This window comes from Ambystoma mexicanum, chromosome 8 (genome assembly GCF_040938575.1).
Source record: "Ambystoma mexicanum isolate Mex_15411 chromosome 8, UKY_AmexF1_1, whole genome shotgun sequence".
NCBI lineage: Eukaryota > Metazoa > Chordata > Amphibia > Caudata > Ambystomatidae > Ambystoma > Ambystoma mexicanum.
In genome coordinates, this window is record NC_090929.1 from 478,348,579 (window position 1) to 478,372,699 (window position 24,121).

General features: G+C 44.0%; 1 protein-coding gene across 4 annotated transcripts in view; it reads right to left on the reverse strand.

Annotated features, from left to right (window-relative positions):
* Positions 1–11,678: 11,678 nt before the first annotated feature.
* Positions 11,679–24,121, reverse strand: part of DVL1 (dishevelled segment polarity protein 1) — a 940,598-nt gene continuing 928,155 nt past the window's right edge. For 3 of the 4 annotated variants that reach the window (XM_069610109.1, XM_069610108.1, XM_069610110.1), the window contains one exon: positions 11,679–15,144. In XM_069610109.1, the coding sequence (XP_069466210.1) occupies positions 14,735–15,144 (410 nt within the window). In that variant the 3' untranslated portion in view covers positions 11,679–14,734. Of the gene's footprint in view, positions 15,145–22,313; positions 22,355–24,121 lie in introns of all 4 variants that reach the window. The other variant, XM_069610111.1, reaches the window with a different exon arrangement.

Below are 24,121 nucleotides of genomic sequence, written 5' to 3' on the forward strand. Positions count from 1 at the left end.
ATTTCGTCTCCCCAGAATCACTTCCAATGAAAATGCATGGCTTTGCATCCTTGGCACCTAACTGGCAACACTCCTTGTCACCTTATCGAGTCCCTTTGATTCAAACATTTCCTTCAAAGACCTATGATCTGCTCTCAAAATGAATTCTGCACGCTACACAAAATTTCAAAATGTCTCCGCTGCTCAATGACATGCTAATACTTCCTTCTCCAAAACGGAATACCTTTGTTCTGGTCCTCGCAACAACTTGAGGCATGTGCACCTTCATTACCCAGTTGTGACAGGACAGCACCAACACTTACATCACTGGCGCCAAATGTCATTATAGATTTCCAACTCGTGTCAAATTTCTTCAACACCCTTTCCAAATCTATCTCCTTTTTTATGGCACAAAATTCTCTTTCACGTTTGCGGTTCAATACAAACTCCTCACCCTTCCACAAGAAATTCCTCATGTCTCCAACCCTTATCCACGTTTTTTTTATACATTTTTGAGAGAATTCTATCATCCCCAAAAATGATTGCAGCTCACCTTATGTTCGTGCCACCTCAATTTTACTGATACCATCTACCAACTCTCTCTTCGACTTCACCCCTTTAGCATCTATCTCATGCCCAAAATATTCCACTAACTCATTCCTGAAACACACTTAGCACACAACTTACTCAACTCTTTCACCTCATCTCACATAACCAAGGGAATAGGCTGTAGCTTTGCCACTACTGAGATACTTCCCTCATTCAACACAATTTGGTGTCTCATCCATCACATTTTTCCCATGCCATCCACAAACACAATCCATAACTATTCACATCCCTCAGCGTGTCATCAAGAGACACATGCAGGACAAAGATGCGCTCCAACTTCATGAACAATTTCTTTTGTTCATGCTAGCTCAACAGCATTGCACCTCTCTTGGTAACATGCACCTTACCCACAGAATATCTTCCCTTGAATTCCAACTGTGCCATGAAATAACCTAACAGCTCTGTTTTGTCCACATTGTACCCGCCTGGATTTATATACGGCGGTACAAGATCTGATACTGTTCCCAACACCACCCTCTCAAACACCTCCTGAGACATGAGAGATTCCTTGGCATCAGAATCTGCCATCATCTTTCCTTTCCTCCCATTCACCTTAACTTCTGCCTTCCAACTTTCACAGTCTTCCTCATTTACACACCGGCTCATCATATTTACGGTAATCATATTGACATTCTCATCCTCGTACTCATCTGAGGAATCATACTCATTGCCATTCACGCACATCACATTCTTCTTTTGGAAGCCAGAATTCCCTTGACAATTTCTGGAACAACCTGCAAAATGTCCCCATCTTTTGCATTTGGAGCAGTTCACTTTCCTTCCCAGACATATCAAAACACAATTGTTCCTCAATCGGACCTGCCTTCCTCGCCTTTGGTGCATAGCGACCAGTTTTGTTATGCCCCTCCCCTTTCTGCCAGAATTGTCCCCCTTTACTCTTCTTTTCAGGTTTCTCTTCACCACCAATCTTAAGCACCTCTGGTGTTTCCTTGCCCTCAGTTTTTGTTAATTTCACAATGCACTCCTCTGAGTGATCCACCCTTTTGGCAATGTCGATCATTTCCTCCAACTCCAGATCATTCTTTAGCCACAGTTCCTCACGGATCCTATTGTTGCTGCAATGGATCATTAACTGGTCCTGAATGTGTTTGTCGAATGAGTTCCCAAAATGGCATGCCAAAGACAAATGCTGCAGAGCTGTGATATACTACACCACACTTTCATTAGTTTCTTGGTAGCAGACACCAAAACTGTATATTTCCAAAATGGTGCTAGTCTGAAATGGGCATCCAACTTTAACATTGCAACTTCCAGTTCACCCATGGCATCCCCGTCCACAATATCTGTCAACTCGCAAATAATTTGCTCTATCTGTCTCAACCTATCGGCCTTATACACCGCCTTCAGCGTATGCAGAACCTTGCTGCTAGGCTGGCCACTGGCTCCCCTTATGGTGCCCACATCACGCCAGTGCTTTGCCAACTGCATTGGCTCCAGGTGAACCAGCGAATTCATTTTAAATCTCTGTCATTTTTCATCCGGGAAATTCATGGTCAGGGAGCCGAATTTTTGCAGCTTAAATTTACCCGATACCGTCCGGACAGGGACTTCCGCTCTGCTACTTCTAACCTGCTTACTGTCCCTAGGTTTAACCGGGCAAGGCTCGGAGGTAGAGCCTTTTCTGTCACCGTGGCCAATCTTTGCAACAGCCTCCCTGTATTTCTTAGGGCCACTGTTAACCATCTTGGATTCAGAAGAGCGTTGAAAACTAATCTATTCTAAGCCCAACCACTCCATTGGTCTTCTTCGATTGGGTATCTTCCTTTCCAGCCGCCATGATGCCTTTGGGCGAACGTGCGCTTTACAAATGTTAATAACATAACATAACTCCGGCAAAGTTAAAAAAAATGTGCTGACCCTCATTTCCAAGGAAATGCATCAGCAAGGATACCTTCCTGTCGACAGCAAAACTACTTCCACATGCTGCCTTTACATAGTGCGGGAATCCCTTCTTCCACTGAGGCCATTTTATTTTAATCAGGTCAGGTAACGCCATGAATATCGGTGGGTCACACTTTGCATGACCATTTCCCACAAACAAGCAAGGTAGCTCTGCCTCTATTTACTCTCCACAAAGAACAATAACAATGATAGTCAGATCCCACTCACTGTGCACCTGAATGAAAGCACTCTTGCAATCTGGCCCTCATTCTAGCATCCATAGTTTGTACTACCATCCCCTCAGAAGATCCTCCTTTCAAGGAGTGGACACAAATGCAAGGTTCCCTCCGTTTCCACTTACTGCTTGCCAGCACCCCTTTCAAGGCCTCTGAAGCCATGATTAGCGCACTGCGTTGCTGTTCACTGTCCCGTGCAATGAGTCCTACAATGCAATAGACGCAAATGAGGTCACACTGACTGTCCTACTTTTCTTTCCATGCTCTACTCAAGAGTAAGTATGCATGCGTCATAGTGCTCGCACTATCGGCATCTCCAACATCCCTGGGACACTGCGCAGATCCAAAACTGGACCTGCAAAATTCTCCAACAGGGCCGCATCTGCCATTACTGCTACGCCCAGCTTCTCCTGGCGAAAACCAGTCCACACGGTCCAGCGATCCACTTCACTAGCAGAACAAGATGCAGACAACCGTTCACTGCGGCCGGGGGCTGTCGCTATGTATTGGTCCATCCCAGCAGCTCATTGCCAACATAATAAAGCTGTCTGACCCCGTCTTGTGCAACAACAGTTTATTTGCTTATAAGTTCCATCTGTACAGCCCAAGCCATCCAGCCTCCTTCATCTCATCTCTCCAACCATTTCTCTTGGAACCCCCATCTACATCACAAAGGCATCCTCTCAGACCACATTCCACATTCTCACACAGACTACTTAATAGACATAAGACCTAGATATAACAGTGCTCTCTGCGCAAAGGGGGTTTGCCTGGAAAGTACTCACTGCACGGTGAGCCTGGGCATGTTGAACCATGCCCACGAAACACATGCGACAAAGTACTTATGCTTAGCTCCCTAGGTCCCCAAAAGCTTTGGGAGGGGTTGTATGTCAGAAATTCGAATTTGCCACGTTTGTAAAAGCTCCCTGAAAATAGAGCAAAGAAAAACACATTTTCTGGTTTCCTCATTTATGTCATGGTGCCAAAACCCTAGGCTTTTTGCGCAAAGTTGTTAGTGTCAGGCTTTGAGAATTCCAGTGTCATGGTAAGCAAAGGCATGTAGGAAACTATGCCCAAGAAAACACAGCAAATCTGACCCTGTACTTATTCCCCTTGGTCTCAAATGGCTGACAGAGTCTATATATAGGAAAACTGGAAGGAAATATGGGCACATTTAACTGAGGGTGGGATTTTGACCATAGCGTCTTTGGGAGCCAAAGCACAGTCCTACCGTCCTGGAGGTTACTGAGTCATATTAGGGCCTTTAAGGTAATGGTTATATTGGTTTATGAGGCAGGAATTCTCTTAGGTTGAGCGCTTATGGGAGTCAATTTACATAGTCCAGCCTTAGACACCCGCTTTCTCACCCTGTGCTGCAGTTACTGTTTATTGTAAATCGAGGGTATCAAGTGAATGTTAGGTCAAAATAGGGGTGCATGGTCTAGTTACCAGATTAGATTTATTTGCATGTTTAGGGGGTTGGTACCTGGTGTCTTATGGCTGCTTCAAAAGCACTTGAAAATTAGACATTTAAAGAAAAACATTATAATGAAACCTCAACATAATAAAACATGATCTAACCCGATAGTATGAAAGGAAACTGACATCATGTTCTTTCACCCTCCCCAAAAGGTGTGAATAATGAGTACATATGCAACTTGCGATTCCCAGACGGATGTCAGAGAATAATGCAAGCATGCAAATCTATGAAATATCCAATGGAGAAGATACACATATTTTTAAAGCATATGGTGTTGTCAATGAGGGGGCTTTGTGCAAAGATCAGGTACATTCTAAACACACTCTTCATGCAGGGACTAATCATTAGTTGTCGTAAGAGGCTCAAATCGGGCATTCATGTCACATGCCAAAATCTCCATATTTCCTAAAGAGCTATCGCCTACCCACTCTTCCTCTTGAAGAATGCCTTGCAGGAGTGCTAAGGGTTTGCAGTCTAGTTTTCATCCACAGGGTTCAGATACATATTAAATTAGAGTTTTGGGGGGGTTTCTCATCTCTAACCTTAGGCCCATTATATCAGGGCTTTCCATGTTTACAACTTGCTTCATTTATTTTATTTTATTGGACATTTGAATGGTGCCTGTACACAAGTGTTTCATGCCCAATGTCCACCCAAACTGCGCAAGCGCCCCCTCTCACCCCCTTCTGGCCCTGCTTCTAAAGCCGTGGCACAAAGCAGATATGACATCAGATTTCCATAATGGCTAAATGGCAGAAGTTTCTTGGAAACACACTATCTGGTAATGATCAATAAAGTCATGCCAATCTTGGTTGCCCAATTTATTCAGTAAGCCTGCAATATTCCAGGTCATGATACTACGACCTTTAGCCCCATTGTTATACTGGGCTTATTGATGGACATACAGGTATGGGAGAGACGCCACCAATCCACCAAATCTGAAAGGGCGCCCCCGCCCCCGCCTCTTTGTATTCAGCTCGAGTGTGCTTCTTGGGAATATGTGTTAAACTAGGGTCAGAATTAGATTGAGGCTGCAGATTTCACTAACACATGCTCCCTTGCCGAGGCCCCTCTCCCGTCACATCCCCATCTTAGCCATTTTTCAGCTAAATAGAAACCCAACATGGTGGTAGTTTTCTATAGTCAATGAATAATGGACTACCAACTAAGAGGCTATTCAGCAACATTATCTCAATAATATCAAAAGCAGTGTTAAGTGGATCTTGAGGCATTAATACAGTTTCAATATCTTTATGAGACAATAGAAATAATCCATGTTTACGTCTAATCCAATGGAGGAATTTATTAAATAGGGGGTCTGCGCGTACATAAGTATCACTTGCGTTCATAGGGGATTCATATTGTTGCTACAGCAGTAAAACTTCTTATGAACTCATCCATGCCAACAGTGTTGATAAACTCTAATTTGTCTGTCTAAAGGCATGACACAGAAGATTGAATACTATGAATTTAGTTGATGTGGCTACTATTATTCTTGGATACAATAGGTTTAGGTAATGCTGCATGTTTCATAGCTTCTTTATCCAAAATAAATGATGAAAGATGGAGTTACTTTTCCATTTCTTTTATTTTTTTAGGACAATCTTTTGCCCTAATACTGTTTTACTGTCGACATGTGGACTGGAAAAGGTAGGCATTTAACATGTGCACCTGCCTACTTTTGAAAGTCTCACTGTTAGTATTTTAAATTTTTATGAGAACTTTAAGACCGGATGCTGCATGCATGCAGAGATCCTCAGGAACATGTCCTCTACCTTTGAGGGCGCAGTGCCCGAGCTGCGGAGTCAGACGGGTCAACACCTGGGGATTTGGATCTGTGTGATTTTTCGGTCATGGAAAAGTCTGTGACGGAAAAGTTTGCATGGGAAATGTACGCAACACCAAAGGTTCGTACATTTCCCATGTGAACAAACACTACAAATCACTACATACCCACACCCCCACCCACACCCACAACACACCAACGACAGCCCCCCACCCACACCCTCCACACACCCCCACCCACACCCCTAACATAAACAAGCCCTACATTCCTTTTCTTCACGCTGTGTCCCTGCGTGATCGGGAACTGGCGCTGTAGGGTCCTTTTCTTTTGTTTTTGTTTTTTTGTTTTTTTTTACGGGTGGCTGCAGGGGTTTCCCCCGCAACCTCCGTTCACTATACTGTAAAGTATAGTGAGCGGGGTGTTGCGGGGGACACCCCCACGGCCCCTGTTTTTTTTCTGAGGTGTGCTGCGGGGTTGTCCCCCGCAACACCCTGCTCACTATACCACACAGTATAGTGAGCGGGGTGTTGCGAGGGACACCCCCGCCGACCCCCCCGTTTTTTTTCTTTTTTACTTACCTACAATGCATGCCACCAAAGGTTCGATCTTTTGGTGTTCGGACCTTTGGCGGTATGCATTTTCGGACTTTTTGTACAGTCAGACAGACCTTTTTTTCGGTCCGATCGTACAATTCCGGGGATTTGCCTCTTTCAGGCACATGAGGTTGTTAGTATGAACATTGCCCATCAAAGGGCTGCAAGGGCACCTCAAAGGGAAGGACAATGGCTATGTCTTGAAGTGGATGAGATGGCGGTCAGAAAGCTCGAGCACTGGTATTGTTACTGGTGTGGGAGTCCAGGAGCTCACTTGACAGCGCAGTAGGAGCTATTAATGCAGGTTCTCCGTCAAAGAGCAGGAAGTGCACCAGCTGGAAGAGAGATCAGGAATAAGCACTGATGTCACGGAATCGGCCAGCTCAAAGGGACCATGAGCCACTCGCACTTAAAGACCTGCCTTTATTAAACCCAAACGCATGACGCACATAGCCCCCGGGCATCCTTTAGGATTCGGTTTGCCTCGGGCTTAAAATTCCCGTCCTGTCCTCATTTACTTAAACATTTGTCAAATAATGTAATAAAGTGCAAATTTGGCTGCAGTATCAGACCACTAAAGACATTTTAAAACAATATATAGCATTAAAACATTATTAACACAGTACAATGTGTGCTCATTGGTCCAGGCAGGCAGACAGACCAAATCTACACAGTAAGCAATAATTTCCAAAGACCAACATTTTAAAAAATAAAACATTTTTTATTGATTGTCAGCATAAATTCACTGACAGTGGTTCATCCGACTGCTATTTTTTGTACAATGTTTTTAATAGATTCCTGGGCCGCATTAAGACTTTTATGTAGTCAAGTTTGTGCTAACGGTTAACATTAGAGTTTTTCACAGATTAAGGCAATTTTTATCTTGTCATTGTAAGCATTCACATTAAAGTGTTTTTATATATATTTATATCTATAAAACATTAAATTAAAATGTATTTTTACATAACCACTGTATATACACATTTCAACCATTCTGGACAGTGAGCATTAAAAATAAGCAATGGGAGAGTTCAACACTTTAAAAATGACAGAGAAAGTGCACGACGAGTCAAGATGTTTGAGATAAATGAAAAAGCGAAAGTGACAATTTAGACAGCGGAGGGTGATGCCATCAGTCATCGGTATTGTAGGCGGCAATAGTAACATTGCAGATAACAGCCACTTTTCTATGCGTGCTTTCTTGCCCAGTCCAGACCACTCTACTTAGATGCCACTGGATTTATTTTTGCAGTGGAAAAATGGCACCCATTACAAGTGGCGAAAAAATGATGAGAGGCCCGGAAACGCGACCCCAATGAGGATGAAATGCATCTGCGAAATGGGCAAGGCTCCAATCACCCTATCATCGAAGACTGGAGGTAGGTTGCAAGGTGGTGATGATAGCTTACGCGGCCAACAAAGCAGAAAAACTGTAATGGTGCGAGATTGGTGATGGATAACCTCACAGGAAATAAAGTGAGAGCAGCAAGAAGAGTCAAACACGTTTCAACCTCCATGCAAGTCTTCATCAGGCGTGCTTCTGGGTCTAATATCTACTTCTCTAAAACCTGAGGCTGTTCTTTCAGATAATGACAGAAGGGAGGCTCGTCTTTCTGTTTTTCTTGCTGGTGGAGGAAGATCTATGGAGCAGTTTATAATTATTCCTTCCAGATGGCCCCTGTCAGTAATAAACTCAACAGAGGAACTAAGAGCATTCTCGCGTCTTCTAAATATTTGCTGTTATTCCTGGGAACCTTTGGGATCAATGCCACAGAACTCAAGAGAGAGGTCAAGTGGATTAAGTCTATTGCCCTTGTTTTTAATCTTCACCAGTGACCTTACGGTATCTCTTTTGAGAAAGAAAGAGATGCATTATTTTGGATGTGGGGGGTGGTTGTCAAGGGCTGCTAGTGTATTCGACTGGATTCGGAAATAAATAACAGAACACCTAGATCCTCATTTGAGCATCATTTTCTATAGCCTCCCCACCCACCTGAAAGCTGCGCCCCCTCCGATATGAATACATCAAATTGATTTTGGATTTGGCTAGGGAGACCGGGTTGCCCGGGTGAACGAAGAAAGTCAAAGCACCCCAATATCGGAATATGTCTGGAAGGCATTCATGTGTCTTTACAGACCAATGTTTCACAGCGGATAGAAAAATAGGCTTGAAACCTTGAAAGAGTTGCCTTCCCTGTAATGCGAACAGCACGCTCTGTTTGGGGCTTATTCACAAAATATCGAATTTTTGCCTCAAGTAATCACCAGGCATAAGGTATGTTTACATCTTAAAAATGAAAACTTAATTCCCACTGTTTGAAAATCATTGTAAATGACGCCTGATTAACAAAGAAGGCTTACTCATGCCCACAATTAGTGGCCTGACTTGGAAAAAGTTACCCCAGAGAAAGATTGCTCCATGTTAGGGATGAAAAAATTCTAATTTTACAGAAAGAATGTAGAGTTTTTTCTCTTATCCAAAATATTTTCCACCAAATATACCTTCCTACTCTTCACATTACACACATTTGCACATACATTTATTCACTGTCACGCATCTCATCCAACACTTACACATAGTACGTCCAGGTATAACTTAAGTGCTGGGCCGGCCTTAGTAGTGGGCGGCCTGGGCGGTCGCCCAGGGTGCCAAACTAAGATCACTTACATAGGGCGCCATAGCTTCTGCCAAACCAGTGTGCAGGAGCCTTCAAAAAGCTCCTTTGTGCTGGCGTGGCGGCGGCCATTGGAGCCTCTAGAAAATAAAATGTTTCCCCGTGCTGGGTGGTAGTCGCCCTCTACGTATGTGAAAAGCTTCCCCTTGTGGGAGAAGGGTTTCACCTCTATTGGGCCCCATTGCCGCCCAGCATGGGTGTGTGTTTTTTCAATTACAAGGGTCCCCACCGCCACACCAGCTAAAGGGGAAGCATTTCAAAGACTGCCCCGAGCTAGCGTGCGGGGGCTGCTCCCTATTCAAATGAAAATCACCCCATTCTCATGCTGTCGCTTTTCATTTGAATGGGGCGCCGCTGCCACACTAGAACGGGGCAGCCTTTCAAAGGTTTCCCTGAGCTGGCGTGGGGGTGGCACCCTATTAAAGTGAAAAGCTCCCCACTCCTGTGCTGGAGAGGAGCTTTTCACTAAAATAGGATGCCACTACCCAAGAAAACCCCAATACTCGGAGCCCCCTTTCTTCTGTGAGGGAGGAGGGTGGTACCATGGTCACACTAGGCATTTTGCATAAAAGCAAAGTGAATTTTGGTAACAAATGTTCCCAAAATGCTCTTTGCTTTTATGCAAAAAGCATGTTTAGAATTGTGGGCATTCTTATGAGAATGGCCATAATTTTACATTTTAAACATGCCTTTGATAGTGATTCAGTAAGAAATCATTCTGAGTGAGTAATTGAAGTTGGATTCTGCTATCATTGGACACAATAATCGCCCTAACAAAAAAAGTCTGTAGATTGCAAGACACATATACCAATTTGGACATCTTTTGAAAAGGGTGTGATTCTTTCTGTTTCAGCATTCAGTCCCAAGCCAAGTATCCTGAAGCAAATCTGGGAGTTTCCTGGGTCAGGTCTGTTCCTCAGGACAGAAAAGCTTCCTGTGCTGGTCCCAGGATCTTTTCGTTTACATAGGGGAGCAATGAACAGCTTCCCTGAGCTGGTGCGGTGGTGGAGCAGCCTCACATTTCTTGGGGCGGGCGAGGGGTGGATGGATGACAGTTTTGAAAGCTCGTCATCATAGGGTATTGATATCGTCTGGGTGGCCTTTTGTCCTTTGCCATTGGAGGTTTACTGCTATGTTTAGTTGGCTGTGCATTGGATGAGACTTTGGGCGAACTCAGAACTCTCGGAATATAGTGAGGTGCAAATTAATATATTTTAATCTGCAGGAGGTCAATCTATGCTGTTGGTTCAATACATTAAAACCTTCATCTAAGTAATGTTTGGTCAGACCCTGCAATGCTAATAACAAACAGCAAGAATGCTGCAAAAATTGCTGCTAACCAGGACACATGCAAACAAATGGAAGCGCCCAGTTTGAAGGTTAAGGTACCTTATCTGCAGGGATGTCATTTGGGGGTCACCAGTGGTCTCCCATGCTACCCCTAAAAAAAAGAATATATATATATATATATCTATATATATATATATATATATATATATATATATATATATATATATATATATATATATATATATATTATTTTTTTAATGGAAGCTCCTGGACTGTGGCCAGATCCATGTGGCCCTTTGTTTCTGGAGTGGCTGGATTTCTTGTTCAGTCCTCTTAAAAAAACAGGGGGTTCCATAAGTGTAACACTTTGAGCAGTGACCCCAAATAAGAAATAATAGGAATAAGAAATAGTCTTTCTGGAATTCTATTCAATAATTGCTAGACTCATTAAAGGTTTATTTTAGACACACTTCAGGGAGTGAGTCACTGATTTAGTCTGATTTAAGATAGCTCACTGGGTTGAGCGCTCGCTGCTGTGGTGTGTGTGATCTGTAAGTTTCTGGTTCGAATCCCAGCAAGGCCAACTCAACCTTTCATCCTTCTGAGGTCTATCAATGAGTATCAACACATGGTGGGTAATATTGTATTTATATTTCTTCTGTGTATAGCACTTAAGATAAGTGCCATATAATAACACAGCATTATCATTTGGCCTTGGACGTCTGCTTGCATTCTTAGTAATTTGGGATGTATGGGCCTATACACATTGATATTAACCATACATATGGTGTTTCATTCTTGTAGGAAATGTATATCACATTACAGTGATATCATAACCATATTGTTCGTAGTGTACTTAGGAACAATGCTATGTGATGCCACTTCCTGTTTTGTCTAGGGGTGAAAGGTTCTGTTCCATTGCTTCCTGTGATGTCACTTCGAGGTGGGGTCAAATGACATCACTTGCTGTGATGTCATCAGAGGTCAAGGGTTGTATGATGTCACTTCTGCTACCCCTGGCATTTTGGCGACATGACATCTCTGATTATCTGGCCATCAAAAGTGGTTTTAACCTTGAGGAATATTTGCATTGTATTTCTCCAATCCAGCCACACGCATTTTTATATGATGGGATCTAGGACTGGTACCCTTAGGGTAGCTAAATGTACGTGTAATTAGAAGGATCTTAATTCTGATACAAGTCCCTTGTACGGCATTGATGTTGAAACAATTATGCATTTTAGAAACTTCTGTGATTTATTCAATGACCTGAGGATGTTGCATCTACTTAGTTAGGAAGGCTTGTATTCGAAGAGTAGCTGATGCAATATTATTATGTAAAGCAGCTGCTGACCCAAGCTTTGTATTCTTTGTGACTACGTATATTTATCGTGCCTGGTCTCGTAGGAGTCATTTGATGAGATCTAAAGTATGTTGACGACAGACATAGACCGTTTGCATTCTTTTTAGACACATTTATGCATGGATGTTGAGCTTTTCTCATGCACACTGTGATCACGATATGGTTTTAGGAATTTTATTATGTTGCAAAGTGGGTGGCATGTTTTAACCTAGTTGCAATATGTGTGTATGCTACTGACCATTGTGTTGAATAAAGTAGTATGATGATGATGGTTAATGAATGCTTAAATGTAAACAGTCTGCTCTCCCACGTGAGAAATATGACAGGATCTTGGCAGGGTCGGGTTGGCCGCCTTGGCCTTTCTGCCCGTGGCCGGTCCGAAATCGTCCCTGGGGAGTGGGAACGGTTTCTGGTCAAGCCTGGGCCGGTTTGGAAGAAAAAAAAATAGAAAAAAATATATTTCGTTTTCAATTTACTTTTTTTCAAAAAGCCTTTCATTCTTCTTAGGTCAATAAATGAGTACCAACACAGGTTGGGTGATATTGTATGCATATTTCTTCTATATAAAAGAGGTTAATCGTAAGTGCTATACAATAACATATTATCATTTGGCCTTGGACGTCTGTTTGAATTCACAGTAATTTAGTGTACTTATGACCAATGCTATTTGATGTCACTTCCTGTTTTGTCAAGGGGTGAAAGGTCGTGGTTCATCACATCCTGTGATGTTACTTTGGGGTGGGGTCAAATGAAATCACTTCTGGTGATGGCATCAGCGATCAAGGGTCATGCGGCAAGGGGTGGGACTCTTTTTTTTGGGTGAACGGGCCTATTTCTTGTCCCAGTCCGACCCTGGATCTTGGTAGCGCACCTTTTCCATCGTATCGCAGGGCTCAGCACTCTGACATCAAGAAAGAGTGCTGCCATCTTCCTGCAACCTCCGGCGGTGCACGGGGCTGGCGCCACCCTATTAAAGTGAAAAGCTCCCATGCTGCTGCTGGCCACACCTTCCCGGGGGCGCCTCACTTTTCTTTTCACCCGGGACGCTGCCAGAGCTGAGGCCTTGCCCTGCTCAAGTGTGTTCACAAAAGCTTATAATACAACTCTGAAGTTTTGTGAATGCACAACACATTCACTTCTTTGTGTGCCTGCATTTCTTCCCATTCAGACAACCCCCTGGCCACACCCACACATCCATCACATGCTCCTGGGAACGTGTGCCGATCTGGGAGTAGCTCACACATGCATACGTTACACAGCTCTGCATAGACACAGGGCAAGCCCCAGTAGCAAGTTGTTTTGTGAATCCTGTAACTTTGTGAATTCGTAATGTTAAATATAACTGCCAGGAGTAAGTCTCACTTTGTGAATCCTCAGAAGCCTTCCTATGTGCAATGTCCAGTATGCACAGATAAGTGAAATGACAATCTCCGCCCACAAGCAGCATCTTGAGATGGGGGCTTTCCCAGGTCCACCGAGGGAGACGGGGCGGGGGGGGGCACTACGCCACCCCATAATGATGCCCCCTTTTTCATATGTGAGGCTAAAACCAGTGGTCGAAGTGAGCGGGAGCGGTCGGGAGCGGTGCTCCTATACTTCTTTAAATTACCTTGTACAGCTCCTATACTTTTATTTTAAAAAGAAACCGTTCCGGAATGGTTTTGTTTTAAAATAAAAGTGTAGGAAGAAGTTGAAACCTTCACTTTTTGTGCACTGCACTGACTGTTCCCTTAAACAGCAGGTGCAAGTGTTTGTGGGGGTGTATTGTGTGTGGGAGGGGTTGTGTCAATGAGGTTTGTGGGGAGCAGGGGCAGGCCAGCGGGGAACATAGTTCCACTACTTCTTTTCGTGCACTTCGACCACTGGCTAAAACTGAAAGCAACAGATGCCGACTCGGGACGAGAGAGCATTCCTTTCAAAACACTTTTCCTTATGATTTTCTAAATCATCTCAGTTGCCGGTAAGAATCCTGCAAAGGGGCGCAAGAGCAGCCAATGCACTGGGCCTGCCTTCAAATGTCACTATAATCCAATGGCTTCTTCAATGATGAGGTCTACATCTCCTCTCGGCAAGCGGCAGCTCTGAAAGGGTTAATGAGCATCTCTTGGACAGTGCTGATAATAATATGCATATGGGATGCCCCTCCGCGTGCCAGTCTTCCAGAAGAGGACAACGTGCCCAAGAAGGAAACGGAACACAGCCGGGATTTGTCTAACCGAGTTGGAGCCAAGATGAGCGGGCAAAGCAGTCAAAACGGCAGAGACATACATCTACACACAGTGCAATGCACAACATTTCCCCAAATCTGTTCGCATTTTGAAATACTTCGGTAAAATCATCGCAAATTAAATATGGACTTTCATTCTGTGATCTAAGAATGTTGGCAGTTTAGCTCCCCAGTTGAGTGGTCTTTAATGGATATGTTGTCACTGTTTCACCCTCGCCTGTGACCCACATTCTTAAATGGCAAAGCCTCCTTTGCTCCGAATACCTTGACTCATGGGTAGGACTCTAGCACCACCACATGGACATACCGTTACCCATTTACTTTTCACCTTTTCCTTTAGTCGAATGATCCATTTTTGGTTGACTGGACACACAATTAGGCATTTCTTTCTTTCCTGTAGTACTGCTGTTTCGACAGTGCTGTGGTACGTTACACTTTCACAACACCACGGAGATTGGGTGGGTTTGGGGAAGGGCGAGAGCAAGCATACATGCGAGACGCTCATTTTTCTAAGTGTTCAACACCAACAAAAAATGATACAAAACGAACCGCAACAGAACTCGCACGAAAGAAATAGTCTGAAGGCACTTCCTGTCACATGATGTCAACAAAGAATTCACAAGGGTTGCCCATTGCTTTCTGGAAGGACTGACGGCTTGCCGTGAGTTCAGGGGGGACGAGGCTGAGCTCTCGGACCGGGGGCCCGCCCGGAGGTCCGCTTGTCCTGTACACCCTAGAGCCGGTCCTTGGCAGGCTGTAGAGAGGTGGGACGCCAGGAGGCCCGTATGAGGAGTGGTGACTCCGCTCACTGCGAGTGACAGAGGCGTGGCTTCGGTGGCTCAGCTTGCTGCTGGGTCGTTCACATCTCAGCCCACTGTTTCTCCTGCTGCCACTGCCACGGTTGGCATGGTCGGACTCGCTGCCACTGGATTTCCGGTCCTTCTCCCTGCCCGGCGTCCTTTTTTTCTCGCTATTGCTCCGGCTGGAGCCGCTGCTTTTGCTTCCTGTGCACACAAAACAAAAACAAACATGAATAATCGGTTTGCCCTCAAATTATTCACAATCCAAGATTTGTTTAATAAATGCAATGATATGTAATGAAAACTCCTTGATGGTTTAACATTTTATGAGTGGTGGTTGCAGGCAGGATTGAACAGAAATGGTTCTAGCCATGCACACAAGAGGACACAAGGCATGGCGTGCTGTCACAGCTCACACGAAAAACATATAACAACAGGCAATGTCACATCAAGTACTATATTACGTCTATCTCTGGTCACAAATTAAAAAGATGCGGGAAAGACAGAGAAAAAGAACAAAACTGAGGCGTGCACACTCCAATCTCCATCCATAATAGCTGGGCCTAGTGTGGGCCAAGCCTAGACACCTACTTGCTTGCTATAATGAGTGAGTTCGATCATTTGTAATGCGCTCATTATGAGTTAAATCGTCTCTTGGCCTATGTCATCATGGTAGTTTGGGGTAGGAGAAAGATAAGACTTCAGCAAGCCTCAAAAAACGAAGGTGGTTGGGTTCCAGATTCAGAGTGATAGGAGATTCCATACTGTGGGTCCACAAACAGCAAATCTATGTCTACCTCGTGTCGAACATCAGACTCTTTGGACCACCCAAAGTACACAAGTGCCTGATCTTAATCCTCTGGTAGGGGAGCAGAGATGGATCAGAGTAGTAATGCAAGCTGCAGAAGCACCCTAAATCGTCTCGGGCGGATAGCTCAGGGGTAAGGTGCTCACCTTGGAAGCAAGTCGACACTAAGCCATACAGGTTCGATCCCCGGCTCCGCGCTTAGAAACCTCTGGGTATTAAGTGCGTTATAAATAACCTTTCATATCATTTGTTCATATCTTTAATTGACAGCCAGCATAGAGATTGGCAGGTCACAGATGCATGCACTTCTTGTGCCCAGCACCTAGTCTAAATGCAGAGTTTTGTAATGTCTGAAATTTGGCAATGCTTGAGATGAATAACCTTCCGGACAAAGGGTTGCAGAAGTCGAGGTGGGAATATACAGGAGCCCCCACCACCACGACTGATTCTCTCTTTAACCGGGAGATAGAAGTGTACCAAAAAAGTAGTGGAACTGTGACTCCAGCCAATAGAGTTGAAGCAGATTTCAGGTTAGTTGTAACTGATGTCTGGTGGTAAAGTGGAGAAGTGTGCTTTAACTTCACAAATGACACTTCTAGAATGGTGAAAATGGTTGCAAAAAGTAGTGGAACTGTTAACAGTAAAAAATAAAAGTAGCGGAACACTGCTCCCGACCGTTCCCGCTCTTTTCAACCACTGCTTTACCCGGCAGATAAGGGAGAATGTGTTTTAAAGCTTTTAGTTGAAAGTAAAAAAATGTTTAAAGTGAGAAGTCGGAGACATTGGGGAGTGCATATGGGATCTGAGGTTGTGAACAGGGGTAGTTGGTAGGAAGCTATCACAGAAAGTAGGGGATGTTGTAGTTAGTGGGATATAAGGGAGGTCTTGGAAATAGGGCTGAGACGAAGACCCTTGGTTTTCCTTCCACGTCTGGAAGGCCTCCAAGCCTAGACTAAAACTAGTTAATTGATCAGAAGCATCTTTTATCTTCATAAGTTGTGTGTCATCAGTGTATGACTGGTGAGCAATATAAAATTATTCGATAAGGTGAAAGAGTGGTCTTACAGAGAATAAATAGTAATGGTGATATCGGGGATCTCTGGGGAGTCCCCAGAGGGAACTGGCTTAGTGGTGGAGTGAAAAGAGCCTAGAATTACTTCTTGGCACTGGTCTTCTGAGAAGGAAGAGCTCCACTGGCAGGCTGTGAGCTCAAAACAAGTAGCGAGCCTATTAGCTAGAATTCGACGGTCCAGCATGCCGAAGGCCACTGAGGCATTGAGAGGGTAGCTTGAGTTTACTGACCTGCATCAGTGGCCCCGAAGAGGGAATCACAAATTGCAAGTAGGGCAGATTCAGTGCTATGACCAGGCCAAAAACGAGATTGAGAGCATCAAGGGTGTCTGGAATTGAGACGTAGCAAGTGTTTCTAGAAGCTGGAGCCATAGGCCGATAGTTGGCCTATAGTCGGCTCTGACAGCTCGGTAGAGGCAGTAGCAATGCATGTTTCCCAATGGTAGGAAAAATGTCTTGTTGCAAGTAATAGTTGATCATTCTAATAATGAAGAGAGCAAATAAAGCAGTGCAATTCAGGGTCACATATGCAGCAATTAGATCATCCATTGCGTTATTAGATCATATGTGGGCCAGTTCGGTTTTAATTTCAATGATAGCAATGGAGAGAAATTTGAAGAAGGAGAAAACGGAGGGGACAGATGTGTGTCAGGGATAGACTCTGCTACAGAGGTATCCATTGTGGAAAGCAAGATCCTGATTTTCTCAATTTCTTATGTTGATTTAATCCTGGATTTCATTTCACAAAGACAAAAGGGTAGTAATGCAGGCTGTGGTTGGAAGACAAGCAAGGTCAGTTACCATCTTCAAGAGAATTCTACTTTTATTAGCATAATCTTGAATTCTTTTAAAGAAAACAAAATATTTATTTGGCTTGTGCAGTGCTGGTGAGATAAGATGCAAGGCTTGTTTTGTAAATCCGTTTGCCAGCTTCCAGATAGGGTTTCCCCCATTTAGTTTCCAGGGCCCTGGTAGTGCTTTTGAGTTTTCTCAGTGAATCTGAAAACCAGTGAGAGTTCCTTTTTTGTCTTGCAGTGGTATTCTGGGGCAAGATGTGCACAGATCTTACCTACTGCGTCACTGAGGAGGGTGGTTAAGGAACTGGGACCCGTCTCTGGTTTGGGTTTGGTTTGGAAGCCTAACAGGAAAGGAGTGAGAAATTCTTTGGAAAGGTTTTTGGATGAGCGGAACAGATGGTGGCCTGAAATCGCTGAAGAGCAAGGTGTATAAGCGATGATTCTTATTGCCAAGGGAAGCTGCTAGGGATTGCTCCGTGTGAGAGGGAGAAGGGCGATCGATGGTATAGAGATGCCTCTACTGGCTATCATGTCCCAGGTGTGACCCAAGTTATGATTGGGGTCTGAAGTAAGTAAACATGGAACATACATTTTGTGGAGTACAAGAAAGGGGTTACGATAAGACGTCAAGATGAATGTGGAACTCTCTAAGGATACTTGGTTTATTCTAGCAGTTAGTGGCACCAGCATGGGTTCAAGGTGTTTTGAATATGGAACAATATGACAGAGACAAGGAGACAGCAGAGGTCTCTTTTCGTTGAGGATTATTGTGTTTTCAGAAGGAGAGGTCCAATGGCTGGTTGGTTGACAACCTTGTCTTTGATGGAGATGGAACATTGTTTGTGAGCTACCAGGGCCAACCCCCTGCCTCTGCCATTAAATCGATTGTAATAGCTAAAGGCATATTAATCAGGAACTAAGGAGGCAATGTCTGGGCCGTAAGCTCCCAGTAACCAAGTAGAGGATAGGAAAAGAAGGTCTAAGTGATCGTCTTTGATGATCACATGAATGGCAGTAGATCTGGTGTTCAAGAGTACACATTGAACAGTCACCTTATTTGGATACAGAATACTGATGTTTTACATGGGCAAGTGTTTCAGGGTTAGGAGACCAGCTCCGCAGTTTAAAAGCCCATTAACATTATGTGAAAGACGAGCTGTGTAACAGGATGTTTTGCATTTGAGCCATCCCACCTGGTTCCAACATTTTCTATAACTTTCCTCGTCTTGATGCTAAAGAGCCTGTCTTCCCAGAGCGCAGCCGCTTGATTGGCTAGTGTGCCTGGTGCAGGGTGAAGATGGAAGTCCTGTGGCCTCGTGGAAGCTGGAGTGTCCTGAGTCCTCCTTGTTTCTCATAGTTTGGCATCCTTACATCTAATCTCTGTGCGCTCCTACCTTTTGAGAACAGATGACCAAGGAAGTTGCACTGGAGGTGTTAAAAGCGTGAACAGACGTCATGATACATGACAACAGGTTATGATGAATAGCTTGGCTTAGTGAAGAATAACCTCAAGTATTCACATAAACTATGCAGTGCTAACAGACTGTGCATGTAGCAGCCCTTGTGACTGCACAAGTGATCTTCATGATAGCTACAAGTGTTTGAAAAGTCACAAGGACTGTTACTAGTGTGATAGGTATGACCCCCATACACAAGAGTGGTTCCCTAGAAATCATATCAGTGGCAGATGCAAGGAACTTGGGAGATAAAAGGAACAATCCATTAAAAAGATGTGGGATTGGAAGCTTGCCTGCCAGGTCTATGTCTTCCAATGGAAGGTCGCTGAATTCTATGGGATGGTTTATTAAGAAACTCAGGGACTTCCTTAGACCCACATTGTGAAGAGGTTCTTCAGTCAGATGCTATGGAGCCAAGGAAAGAGACCCGAAGAGAGATGTTCTGCTTCAAATGGAAATCTGAAACCGCCTCATGAAAGGGGTGTTCGATACAGAGGGAAACTACATCTGGCTGAAATGCGAGAGTAGATCTCTTTGTGGGCATGGATTCCCTATCATAAGGCGCACGTGCCCGATTGCCTCAGCATGGATTCTGTAAGAAGCAATGGGCCAATGAAGATACCCATGTGGGATGACGAATATCCTCATCTGTATTCGCTTTCTCCATTCCTCACCTGCGGGCTTGAGTGGAATATAGCTCTGGTCGGCTTCTTGTGTAGGACACTGATTCCTTGGTACAACTTCAGTGCTAGGAACACGGGCTTCAGTTCCAGAGGGTTCAATTGCATCGTCTTGCCCTCTGTTAACCTGATGCCAGGAATCTCCCCCTCCCCCCACAGCCCCAGTCATACTCACTGAAGTAGAAACTTGTGAAAAGAGCCATCTGAGCCGGTAAAAACCCAGGGCCCACCAGGGCAGCGCTGGGAGAGAGTACGTTTTTCTCAAGTTGTAATTACCGAAATTCCGCTCTCTGATACACTGAGAGGAAAGGAATTTTGGAATTTCTCCCATTCTGTCTCTTGCTGGGTTGGCCATATAGTGTGCATCTTATCAGCAATCGCCATAGATAACAAGCAGATTTATAATAGTCCTGGACTGGAGAATATTAAGACGTTCCAACTACCCTTAAAGGAGAAGTTCTCTCAAAAATGTTATTGTTTCAAAGTAATTGGCCATAAAAATATATACAAATCTTTTTTGTTTTTGACGTCCCTATGTAAAGTGAGCAGCACATTTACTCTAAAGATCTGTTTTCTAAGACCTTTCAGGCTTCCATTTTGTAGCCAGAAACACTTTAAACTGTATCTGTCACTGCCCTGGTGGCAAGAACCAAGCAGGAGCCCCCTCCAGGGAGCTTTCGCTGTTACTGCTGTTAGGGTAGAGAATTCAAACACATACCTACACACATGTCTCAAGTGTCTGATGTTGTCTCTCTAGTTTTCTCTATCTACACTGTTCCCCTTGTTGATATTATTTCCGACTTTGGCCTGTCTTCATCCTTTGATGCACGCTACTCCCAAAGGCAATCCCTCTCATTGTTTTGCATTGTTAACCATGTACCATTTCTAGCTGAACATCTTCTTTAAGTGCTAGAATATCTTTCCACTATAGCCCAGATCCTGTTCTTCTCTGCTCATCAAGCTCTCAATTGTTCTCATTCGCTGCTTGTCTTTTTATCATATTGTTCCCAACTATTCATGTCGCTCCTTGTCCATCTACATTTCATTCATTCCCCCTCCACTTTCATGTGTATAGCACAAATTAAGGCCATTGTTCGCCTCTGACTACACAATCTCCCACTGCTAATTATTTCATCTTGATTACTGCTGAACCAACCTGGCTGCTCTTCCAGTGTACTCTGTCTGTTCAGCAGAGCTGCACTAAGCCCACATCTAGAGACTGATGTTTGGAAAAGATATGCAGAGTAGACCATGTTGCTGTCTTGTGACTCTCCACTATCTTGATTGGTCTACCAGCTAGTTCTACCTCAAGTCTTGACAATGATATTTGGAAAGGATGCGCAGAGGAGTCCTTGTTGATGCCCTGCAGATGCTCTCACATTTTAATTGATCCATCAGCGTATTCTATCCCTCCACCTCACCTGGCATCAGACCTAGTCTAGATAGTGGTGCTCGGAAAACACCTGTCGAGAAGACCATGTTGCTTACATGCGTCTTCTCTACAAATGTCTTTTTGCTCTCAAAATACCCAACAATTAGAGGTATCAAAGTTTGGAATTCCCCAATTGGCCTTCTGATGTCTCTAAAAGGTCAATGGGACCTGGTCACTGTTGACCCTTATATTCTTGCCCATTCTCTTCTTTGCTCATCCTTTCTCGTTTTCATTCTATCTATAAATGCACCTAAACAATGGAACTCCCTGTCACCTTGCATTCTTTGTATCCCACCCCTACCTCTCAACCACTGCTATCTTCAAAATGACCTTCCCCTTTCTTTCCCAAGCCATGCCTCCAAGTTCCCTTAACTTTGTACAATTCATGTGATAACTCACTTATCAGTTGAATTGTATATTATGTAATTTTTTTTTCTAATTCATGTATAGTGCTTTGGCTTCAAAATGTCTATAAATTAATGACTTCGTATACATATTTATCATATATCTACACGCAGATACATTGGCCCTTTTTGTTGTGAATTTTTATTCTCTGCTTTGACCCATGTAGTAACCATCTTGGTATCTAAGGGGTAGGGGCTTATCAATAAGAACAGATAACAGTGGGGACAATATACAGGCAATGTGTCAACAGTTGGCAGGGATATTGGCAAACTGGCTGAGCTTAGTTGTCATGACCTACCATCAAATTTGGCTACCATGGTCAATTGGTTTCCAGGGCTGTCTTTACAGGTGTGAGAGGCATTCATAGAGTAACACAATGATTATGACACTATGACATCACTTTCCCTGTCCAGGGCTCCCATTTCAGAAAATAATACATTCCGGGGGTTGAAGCCTTGATTAACTCCAATTTGAATACCCTGGACTTAGTTTAAAGGGCCAGATACCAATGATTTGTAACATTGGAATCCCAGGACTGGGGAAGTGAGGCAGCAGTGATATGAATGTATCTGGTCATACTAGGAATCTCTGACATAGACTCGGAATGACGTGCCACGGCTGCGACCCGCATCAATCCACAGCAGATGATAAATGCATTTCACGGCGACACGAATCAGAACATATGTTCATGCTAAGAATTATTATTATGGAGGAGGTTCTTACCCATGCCCTAGAGTCCTCCACACTCCTCCTTCAGTCTAAGGCTGGCACAGCACAAAACAAGGAATAACAGAGTTACAAGCAAGCAACATACAGCAAGGCTGCATCCGACACGTGAAATGGAGAATGAGGGAACCGATTGAGGTCCAGTTTAGTGGTACACCATCCACTCTGGAAATGACTTAATGTTTCAAAGGCTGATCTGTGTAGAACTATCAAGTCAAGCATTATTGGGCATGAGTTCATGTATTTCAGGTAGGGCCGAGTTGGCAATACCTTGGGGTTTTGCTCTTCTACTGACTGGACTGTCCCCCCTCTCACCTCAGTGGGATCTCACCCTTTCAAATTTATGAACACGCACACTCACGCGGCACGCACACAAACTGATGCGCGCACACACACACTCTCTCTTTCTCTCTCTCTCTCTCTCTCTCTCACGCACATACGCACTGCTTTCATTTGCGTGCATAGTTGACGTCCGGGAACTCAGATGTAGAGTACCTGTGGTTTAGGATCATGTACTCTATTTCTGGCCAAAGAGTCCCCGAGAGTCAACTAGGTTCCAGAAAAGCGTATATTTCATTTATGAAACCCAGAAATGTATAACTTTCACGTCAAAAGGCATTACAATCTTGGTGGATTGAGGGAATTTGGGCTGAAAAAATATTTTGGAATGGTTTCATTTGGTTGTGCATTTGGCCCACTTTCGTGCAAAATGAATAGAACGTAATAAAACAAGTGAATTCAAGTTGTTTTCTGTGATTTGAGTCGCAAATGCAGATAAAGTGAACTGTGGAAGGTTATAATGTCTGAACATTTTGCTTTGGATGGCTTTGTCATTTGTGGAGCGCAACTCAAAGTGGTTGGGTAATTCCCAATGGAGTGCAATAGGACAGGGGGGTGTAATCAAATGACTACTTTAGAAATGATGCTATCGTAAATAATCTGGTTGATCCCACAAGGTGAGGGGACCGTAATCCTATATACAATAAGTGAACTGTTTTGATTGTGCCTCGATTTCCCCTACATAATTGTCCTTACTTTATTAAACGACCTGAGAAAATTAGTTACTTTTAAGGCAGCACCTGCTTGATGGAGCATTAGGAGAAACATGACGCGTTCTCTTTGGTCAGTTTCTGATTCAATATTTTAACAATGACCTGGTACCACCTTCCTTGGTGCCTCATACCGCAGGAAAAGTGAAGCGCATGTGGAACATGCCTTCTATTTCCAGGTATTTGTATTTTTGTTCGCTTTGAAGATGTGTGTGTGCCCCTGTATATGTATTTGTATGCATGTGTGTGCATGTAAGGTGTGCTGGGTAGAGCGGAGTGTGCAATGGGTAGAGAGGTGTGTGTGTGTTTGTGGTGAGCTGAGTGGTGTGAAGTTGCGTGGTGTGGGATAGCATGCGGTCTATTGTTGTGTGTGTTCTCCGCTTGTGGACAGTTGACTGGAATGTTCCTATAACATTTTAGGGGCTTGATGTTGATGGCTAAGCCCTATTGGCAAATTCTGAATCATTGGCTCATACATTACTACCTAGAGGAGTGCATCCACACCTCTTAAGCATCCCCTGGTACTTTTTGGAAAGCCCTACAGGACCTAAGATTGGTTCCTAGGGTACCTGGTGGATAGGCTTACTGATTGTGGGGTGCGGGGGTGGGAAATGTCCAAGCACAAACCCCTCAACGTGGAAGCAGAAGATGGGAGACCTCTGTCAGTTCTAATGGGTTAAACACCAAGACTGATTTGGTCATTGACGAGCTGCCGGAATCACATGAGGGAGAATTCCTGAACTTCAGCACAATATT